Here is a 9,095-nt window from a genome sequence, read left to right as displayed (position 1 = left end):
CTCCACAACACTGAGAAAGAAAACCCACCGAGAACCACAGGGAGAGAAAACTTAGCGAGCACCATTAGGGAAGAACATGTCCACAAGCACCGACGAAAACCTCGAAAATGATTATGGAGAAGATATAAGCGGGAGAGAGGACGAAAACAAGCATTGATCATGGACTTCTAAAACGATTAGAGAACCACCGATAGAGAACGTGCACAACAACTTTACCTAGACCCTCCAAATTAGCGGGAGACAAAATATCCCAAATCAAATTTCATTTGAAACCAAATGCAGCTTTCCAATTTTAACCTAAGCTATAACCTACCACTTTTTAGAAAGGTGATGTGGCACTATGTCAAATGAATGACATGTGTCAACCAACCGGGACTTCAAAAAAAAATTATGTTGCACCCATTACAAATAATGTTAAATGAGTTTGCATGAGATGTACAATGATTCCCATACTCAACTTCTTCTCCTAACAAACACATCATTTCCTTTACATGTTTTAAACAATCAAAAACAGCTGCTACACCACAAACATCAGAGATGTAAAGACCAAACAAAATTTGCAGCAACCAAATCAACACCAACATGAAACATGCAACAACCACACCAACTCTTGCGTTAAAACTCCAAAGTAGCTACCTCTTCACGTTCAGAACTGGTCCAACAAAAAAACACTTAGTTGTTTGCTCCAAAGACTACCTAAAGGTCACGTTGCAGCCTCCAAAACATCAAGAAACGAAAATACGACAACACTTAAATGTTAGACCACACCTAGTGTAAATTGAGTTTCTCCTAGAGACATTTATGCTCTCTAACTCATGATCTAGTTCAAGAAACTTGAACTTTATCATGTTTTAACTCTTCTAAAGAACTAGAGTGCTTAACATCTAGTTTTAAGCCTTAAGGAAAATTATGGGCAGAAAGTACCTCACCAACTCTACAAGAGCTTAGTAGTTAGAGATAATTGTTTTGTGCTATCTAAAAATTTCCAATAGTTGTTTTGAACTCTGAAATGTAACCTTAGCAACTTTAGTGGCTCTTATTTAGTCTAGCTTAAGTGAGAAAAATATTCAACAACAACAACTCATAGTTCTTTCAGCAGCAAACAAAAAATGTAATTAGATTCCTAATTTTGGTTAACATACATAATAATGGTTATCAAAACATTTTAATACTTCACTTAATTTCATACTAAAGTAAAATAAAGATGAAGACAAAAATGAGAATATGTCCATAATTATGCTAAGATGAGACATGAATAAGTGAAAACTTTCAAAACCATGCACATAGAAAACTTGCACAACACCGAGAGAGAAAACCCACCAAGAACCACCAAGAGAGAAAAACTTGTTGGCACCACCGGGGGAGAACATGTCCACAACCATCGATGAAGACCTCGAAAACGATTATCGGGAGTGCTCATTTCTTGGCAGTGAATCTGAAGATGTCTATGGTGAAGCTTGCTCAGTTGTATATCAGAGAGATAGTGAGGCTGCATGGGGTACCGTTGAGCATAGTGTCAGACAGGGATTCGCGATTTACATCGAAGTTTTGACAGTCTCTACAAAGTGAACTGAGTAGCAAGTTACATATGAACTCTGTGTATCAGACAAATGGTTGGTCAGAGAAAACGATCCAATCGTTAGAAGATTTGTTGAGGACATGTGTATTAGATCACTTGGGAGTTTGGAATGTCACACATGTCATTATACAAAACAAAAAATTTATAGTCCATGAAAACCAATGCATCGAGTAAGTGATTTAAAAGAAAAAGTAAATTATCTTAATATTTAATTTAAAATTTTAACATACATCAAAAATATATTTAGCAAGATTTACAAATTAATTCGAACTATTTTATCAAATTTTTACCATAAAATATAATATATTCTTTTTTTTATATATTTTTTATTTTCTTATAATTTGATTATATTAATTTGTCCATTTTTTATGTAACACTGCTATTATTAATGGATATTACGGAAATTTACTAGTTAGTACAACTATTTTGATATATTTTATTTTACATTTGTATTTATTTTGAATATTATAAATCAAATGCAAAAAGATATTTTTAGTATATAAATTATGGTGTTATATTGATTTAATAATATTATTTACTAAAACCTGTTTCGTCGAAGATAAATTATTTAACTATAATTTTAACCGGTTTAATAACTAATCCAATTTCAAAAATCTCGAAAAAATTGTTCTTTTTGGTTTGTGTATCAGAGAACTATCAACTTTCTGATTTTCCGTTTATTTTGAGAATTCATTCAGCACAATATGAACTTTAGTGAAAAAAATATAAATTTAAGAGAAGATTCTAGAACCCCTTGTATTAAAAAAATAATGTAAAATGAAAATTTAAAAAGGAATTTAAACCCTTTGTAAAACCCTAACAAGTGACCTCAAATTTTTCCTCAAGGTACTCTCCGTGTTCCGTTCTTTCACTTCTCTTTGGTATTGTGTGGTGTATTCCAAATGGCAAAGCGTTTGATTCCACTGTTCAATCGTGTTTTGGTGGAGAAAATCGTGCCTCCATCAAAGACCAATGCTGGCATTTTGTTACCAGAGAAATCCTCCAAGGTTAGCTTTGCCAATCTACTTCATTCATACCCTTTTCCATTTCTCTTTTTGGGTCTTCGCTTTTCATGTCAAAATTTCATCTTGCCTCGATTTTTCCCTATTTTACTTATTCAATTTTAACTCTTTTATTTTTTATACTTTAGAGGTATCGAAGTTGTCAGAGTTTTCTGTATTTGCTACTGTGATATGATATCGTAACCTGATGGGTACTAATTAAGCTGATGCATGCTGTACATTTTTTTTTCGGGATTAGTCCTTGGGTTATTTGCATGTTTGTTTGTTTTGTAGATAATGCCTTAGTGTATTCCCAATAACCAATTAAAATTTGAAGATTTGGGGTTTTTTAAAATTGAAAGTCTTTTTCAAGTGAGTGTTTCAACTTATCTAGAGTGATATAAGTGACGATTTATCTCTGAAAATCACTCTTTTTCTGTTATATTCTTGATTTTGCTAAGTTGATGTATTTCTACATGTTTGCTTTAGCTGAATTCCGGGAAAGTTATTGCTGTTGGCCCTGGCATTCATAGTAAGGATGGGAAGCTAATTCCAGTGGCTGTAAATGAAGGTGACACTGTTCTTTTGCCTGAGTATGGGGGAACTGAGGTGAAGCTTGACAACAAAGAGTATGTATATTTTTCTTATGACCTGTTTTATTAGATTATTTTCTAGGCTCACGGCTCATACAATTCTTCCACTTGATCCTATAGTTTAATATGGTAGATACAAATGTTTGGACTAGGATTATTCTTGAGATCCTTTTATTTTTGTAAAGAAACTGATTATTTTGATGGTTACACATGAACTTTGGTAGTTTTGTGTACTAATACCTCAAAGACTTATTTTCTCATTACAAAGATACGATACCTCCAGTTCTAAATACTATCGGGGACTGCCTGCGATGGTATAAATAACTTTGAACTCCGTGTGTTATTGAAAATGTATGATTTGAACCAGGCAGATGTTGAAAATAGAAATTTTACTCGAAGTTATGAGAGTGGTAAAATGATCTACAAATGATATTGCCATGGTTTATAACAAAGTATCTGTTACCCTCCTCCCCTAAATTGAAAAAGAAAAAATAAAAGCAGGAAGGTTATATTAGTTGGGAGTTAGTGATTTTCTATTTGTCATCTTATTATTTACTTAACTGTAAGTGAAGATGATATGTGTCTTAATTTTTTTAATAACTTGTCATTCTCATACTTAATAAAACTGTGGGATTTGAGTGTGACTAGTTAACAAACAAAACATCAAGTTTTGGGGAATTTGCTAGTTCTTGGAATATTTCTCATTGCCACCAATTAATTCCTCCTTTCTTGTCCTAACTCTTATTTTGACAGAGTATAATATATGCTATACACACGAAGAACTATATTGGCTGGCTATGTGAATGAATTATTTGGGATGGATTAAGAATATTTTTGTTTATCCAAGTTCCAACTATTTCTCAAGTCTTAGCTAATTAGATGCTTTTTGTGTAGGTATCATCTTTATAGAGACGACGATATTCTCGGGACACTGCACGATTGATGTTAAACTCATTAGCAGACTGATGTTAAACTTGTTGGCTGATGTTGCTGTAGTAAAATTTATATACCTGGTGTTTTATTACGTTTGGATTAAACAATTTCTTTCTGTCTAAGTTTTATTAGAAATTGTGGAGCCAAGCACATTTAATTTTCTTGGCCGACATCGAATCAATAGCGTTATTTTCTGCTATAACAGGAAAACTACTTTGTTGCTCATAAAATGTATTGTCTTACATTTTTCAGCGTTCTGTTTTGTGGCTTGGTTAAAAGAATTTATTGTTGTCACGTTTTCTGCTGCATACTCGTGGATAAACGGGTAACATGTATTTTGTGAAAGTAACAATTTTTTTTAAAATTCCTTTCACATTTGTTTCTGGGAACGTATCATGTAAGTTTAGCACAAATCGAGAAGAAAGTAGCTACTATATTTTTTGACAAGGTTGAGAATTTAATAAACATTCATATGCACGGTAAATTGAAAGTTATTTCTGTGCTGGATGGCGTCGAGAAATGACAATAGAATCCATTTACTCGTTGAATGAAAATAAAACATAGAAGAAACTGAGATAGCAATGAAAAAGTGATCCAACAAAAGTAGGAAGTTTTCGTGAGGATTTTATTATTGTGGTAAAAAGAATTAGAAAAACCTTTGTAATTAAATCTGTTCATAGTTTATTCAACAGCAGGAAGTGGCTTTCCTTCAAGAAATGCTTTAAGTAGCCGCAGTGATCTTTTTGGTTGAGAAAAGGGAGCTTCATGAGATGCTCCTCTTATGGTGGCATAAGATAAGATGTCTCCGTACACTTGTGTCCATCCTCCTACCTGAAATTTACAAACCAAATCAAAGTTGAGTAAAATGTATTGCTTTCGAATCATCAGTATTCAACTTTATGATAAAATAACACCTTTAATTTTTTTTTACCATTCATTAAATCATCTATATATCAAAATTTAAATATTATACTATAATGTAAGGAAATCTCAACTCAAATTATAGAAATTTTTGATTAGTTTTCAACAGTTGAGATAAAATGTTATGTATTATATATAGAATGGTATGTACTAACCTGTCTTCCTTCAAACCAGGCTCTGTACGCTACTGTTGTATTGAGTCCAAGTTCCTTGGCCAATCCATTCACCAAAGATCGAGATCCAATTAATGGAATAACTGAGTCTTGATCTCCACTGCACAGAGATTAATGATTTTGGTTGTTTAAAAAATGAGGGTGGGTAGGTGGGTAATGTATGGTGTTAGGTGAGTAAATGCAGACGATCCAATAAATTGGCTTACCTATATACCAGAACTCTGATTTTGGAATTAACTAATGATCCTAAAATAGAAATTGTTGGTATCTCTAGATTTGTACGGTCATAGTGGAGAACCCTGTAACAAAAGGTAGATGGTTAGTTAATAGCAGGGATAGGTCTAAAAGTCTCAAAGTCAAACTATGAAGACATATCTACAAGTTTAACATGTCTGCATCTTTAAGTCTAAATGCACTCATAAATGTCTCATCTTTGGAGCAATAAGTAAACCTTACTTGCTGCAAGTTGACCATTTGGATACTCCAACAAGCTTAGCATGGAGAGCCTCCTGCACATCTTTCCTGTTTAAGTAGTTGACTGCTTTATCATCCACACAAACATCTATCTTCTGTATCTTTTGCTACATTACCAAGCCATGGAAATCAAATTAATAGAACCACAAAGACAGTTATGATGGTTCTTCATGTAACAAATGAAGCTTACCATTTGATTCAGCACATAGGCCTGTTCATTTACTGATGACAAACACACATCAAGAGTGACATCATATTGATCTATGTAGTTGCTAATCTCAGTAAACACCAATGTATTTATGTTTTCACAAATGTCACTAAGATTCCTACTTATCATTTGTCTCCTAATGGTTGAGTAGTTGCAGACTCTGGTGAAGAGATCATAAGTTGGATCTGAAATCAATCCGTGGGACCAAAGGAATTCAGCTTTGGAGTTCAAATCAGTGTCAAATTCCATCAGAGGATTCCCAATCTGCAGATATTAACATATATATTTTGATCTCATTATATTATACTTACTAAATATACCATATTACTCATTATGTTATAATTATCCAAAATTTCCCTTTTGCACTCACTGCTATTCCCTTGAGATTGATGTTGCTCTTGGTTTGAACAATAAGTTGGGCAAGTTGTGGAGCATAGTGACCTGCAAAACAAGCTCGTATTACCATATTGCAGTTTCAAAAGTGATACATTGTAAATTCATTTTAATTATTTCTTTATACCAGCATAGCTCTCCCCTGTAATGAAAAAGTTGTTGTTTGAGTACTCAGGGAATTCAATGAACCAGCGTTGTAGGAAAACAAGATTATCCCTAGCTGTAATTTCATCTGTCACCAAGGTATAGAAAGATTTATTGCTAGAGTAGGAAAATCCAACACCAGCCGGTGATTCCAAGTATAGCACATTTGCCACTGAAAACAACAAAAAATCAATCAGCAGTTTTGATTTTGAATAAAAAACATATTTGATATCATGACCCCTTTAAAACAAAGCATAGAATTTACAAAGTTGTTGGTTCACCTTTGTTCCAACTATAATGATTCTTTTCAAGAACATTATTGTCTCTCGGTTTGAAAGGGCCATGCTCAATTAGAGCTCCAACTCCAACAGATGAACAACCAGGACCTTCATACATCAAAAGCAAACACCTTAGTTGATTTCATTAGTTTAAGTAAATAAACAAACGAAATCATATATGTGGCACAAAAAATGTATATACATATACACCTCCATTCAACCAGAGAACTAATGGTTTGGAAGTAGGATCGTTTTGAGCTTCAACAAAGTAATAAAACAAAGCTCTCTGATGTTGGTCATCCACTGTAATGTAACCAGAATATTGCTGAAACTTAACATGTGGCTGTCCTGGCAAACTGCTAATTTTATCAGATGCAGGAAGTGAAGTCACCCCCACAAGTGTTTGTGCAAGAACAATGATTATTGTTGCAATCATAGTAAATGAATGAGATAACATGGTCACATTGATGTGTTGAATTGGAGGATGAAGATGAAATGCTAAGGATTATGAGAAACAAGGAACAAGGTAGTGTCCTATTAATATAACGTTTGTGTTTGTAGTCCACGACTGAAACAAATGGTGTTGGTTACACCAATGTACGATTAGTTGTTAACCTGCCTGCCTTCAGGATTTGGGTTATATGTATGCTTTGCTTCCCTTTTGTTGTTTTTTCATGTGTGGATGCACTCTATGTTTGACTTTAAAAATTAATAAATATGGGTTAGGCAAATCAGTGCAATTTAAATTACAAAAAAACAATAATTTAAGTACACCAACCAAAGGAGTAATATAAGTGCCAGCCAATAATAGTATATATGAATACATAATTAACTTTTGTAGTAATTATTTTAAAAATATTTAGTGTTTTTTTATCAAATTGGCTGTCAAATTGTTTATTTTAGGATAAAATGTCATTTGGGAAATCATAAAACATTGCCAAATTTCTGAAATTAAAAAAACAGAAATAAAATTCCAAGAAGCTTTTAAGTCTCATTTATTTTCTTCTTGAGTTAAAAAGTATTGAAAAAATTTTTAGGGCTAAGGGGAGAGAACCTTGTGCCATGACCCAAAACATAAACCCGTCACTAATGCAGATAATGAGCTAACTAATTTTCTTTTAGCCCAACAAACCTAACTAACACAAACATATTTTGTAAAGTCATTTTCAAAACATATTATTAAATTTATAAATATTTGATAGGTTCTCATATGTGATTCAACGTTTCCAAAATAACAAACAGCGGCTAGCTATGAAACTTTGATAGGGGGACCCTTTTAGTAAGACACCAAAGAGACAGTTATATGGTATTTTGTATTTTTTTAATTTAAGACAATATACATTTTGAATTCGTCAACAAAAGTTTATAGAATATCTAATGTAACAAAAATAGTGACTAATAATTGATAGTTACGATAATCACTTATGGAGGTGCAGAAAGGAGATATGGAGGTGATAAAAGAAATAACCCTCCACTTATTGTGTAAAAAAGAAGGCCCGGTATTGATTAAATATGTTAATATTTTATCTAAAAATAAGGAATGCCTATTTTTTTTTGGTTATATTATTATAAATGTCACATACTCAAGAATAACACTGAATGTCATAGGAATTCATAAAGCAAATCATAATTTTATTTTGATAAAAAATAATTCATGGTAAAAATACATTAGTAGCATTTATTGTTACTTTATGTTTTATACATTAATAAATCAGGATATTCTATATAATTTTATTTCGATTCCAAATCCGTTAGAATAAATTACTGCATATATCTAAGATGGTATTAGATTTGAAGCATGAAATTTGTCATAATTTTGTTTTTTAAAAATATAGAAAAAAATATTTAAATTATATTAAATCTCGATCTTAAAGGATATTAGACTATTGCATATAGTAAAAACAAATTTAATTAAAATTTTTCATAATAATGTCATAATATTTATTAATATTTTTATTTATTTATTTTAATGGAGTGTTACACCTTCGGCAAGCTTGTAACTCGTGAAATCATCCTCCAAAGTCTGCAAAGTAAGCAAACTCAACTTAGTAAGCTAACATCAACCGTCACGAGTTCTTACATTTATAACTAATTTTATTTCTAATAAATTTTAGTCTTCAACACATCCTCTTACTTTAAAAGTAATGGATGACATAAATTTGATATGATCTTAATGACTCTATATCATATTAATATAATAAAATTCATATCTAATTCAACCTCACTAAATTAATTCAGCAAAATTATATTTATCTTTACTTATTATATTAAATTATTTAAAAGTAATTGTCTAGGTCATGTTTACTTAATCCATAATTGCGTATTAAGTAAGAGTATTATATCACCATTTAGCAATCATTAAACCTTAAAAGAGTATAAAATTTCAAATATGTTTTTT

At 31.8% G+C, this 9,095-nt stretch overlaps 2 protein-coding genes across 2 annotated transcripts; one reads left to right on the top strand and one right to left on the bottom strand.

Annotated features, from left to right (window-relative positions):
* Window positions 1-2,389: 2,389 nt before the first annotated feature.
* LOC108328066 (10 kDa chaperonin, mitochondrial) lies at window positions 2,390-4,357 on the top strand. The gene is made up of 3 exons (XM_017561851.2): window positions 2,390-2,586; window positions 3,070-3,209; window positions 4,068-4,357. The coding sequence occupies exons 1-3, from the start codon at window positions 2,482-2,484 to the stop codon at window positions 4,114-4,116; spliced, it is 294 nt and encodes a 97-aa protein (XP_017417340.1). The 5' UTR covers window positions 2,390-2,481; the 3' UTR covers window positions 4,117-4,357.
* Window positions 4,358-4,599: 242 nt separating this feature from the next.
* On the bottom strand, window positions 4,600-7,547 carry LOC108329778 (serine carboxypeptidase-like 45). The gene is made up of 9 exons (XM_017564152.2): window positions 6,908-7,547; window positions 6,701-6,805; window positions 6,403-6,591; window positions 6,253-6,323; window positions 5,865-6,146; window positions 5,657-5,781; window positions 5,407-5,499; window positions 5,183-5,300; window positions 4,600-4,937 (listed from the first exon to the last, which is right to left on the bottom strand). Exons 1-9 carry the CDS (start codon window positions 7,152-7,154, stop codon window positions 4,788-4,790), a joined length of 1,380 nt encoding a protein of 459 aa, XP_017419641.1. The 5' UTR covers window positions 7,155-7,547; the 3' UTR covers window positions 4,600-4,787.
* Between the last annotated feature and the right edge of the window lie 1,548 nt (window positions 7,548-9,095).

The sequence above is a fragment of the Vigna angularis genome, chromosome 2 (assembly GCF_016808095.1).
Source record: "Vigna angularis cultivar LongXiaoDou No.4 chromosome 2, ASM1680809v1, whole genome shotgun sequence".
Lineage (NCBI taxonomy): Eukaryota > Viridiplantae > Streptophyta > Magnoliopsida > Fabales > Fabaceae > Vigna > Vigna angularis.
This window is presented reverse-complemented; position numbering and strand designations above follow the sequence as displayed.

Coding starts and splice junctions, on each gene's coding strand:
- LOC108329778 (XM_017564152.2), bottom strand. CDS start 7,154: ATGTTATCTCATTCATTTACTATGATTGCAACAATAATCATTGTTCTT. Junction 6,806..6,907: donor AGTTCTCTGGTTGAATGGAG/GTGTATATGTAT, acceptor TGATGTATGAAG/GTCCTGGTTGTTCATCTGTT. Junction 4,938..5,182: donor CCTGGTTTGAAGGAAGACAG/GTTAGTACATAC, acceptor TGTAAATTTCAG/GTAGGAGGATGGACACAAGT.
- LOC108328066 (XM_017561851.2), top strand. CDS start 2,482: ATGGCAAAGCGTTTGATTCCACTGTTCAATCGTGTTTTGGTGGAGAAA. Junction 2,587..3,069: donor TACCAGAGAAATCCTCCAAG/GTTAGCTTTGCC, acceptor TGTTTGCTTTAG/CTGAATTCCGGGAAAGTTAT. Junction 3,210..4,067: donor GTGAAGCTTGACAACAAAGA/GTATGTATATTT, acceptor CTTTTTGTGTAG/GTATCATCTTTATAGAGACG.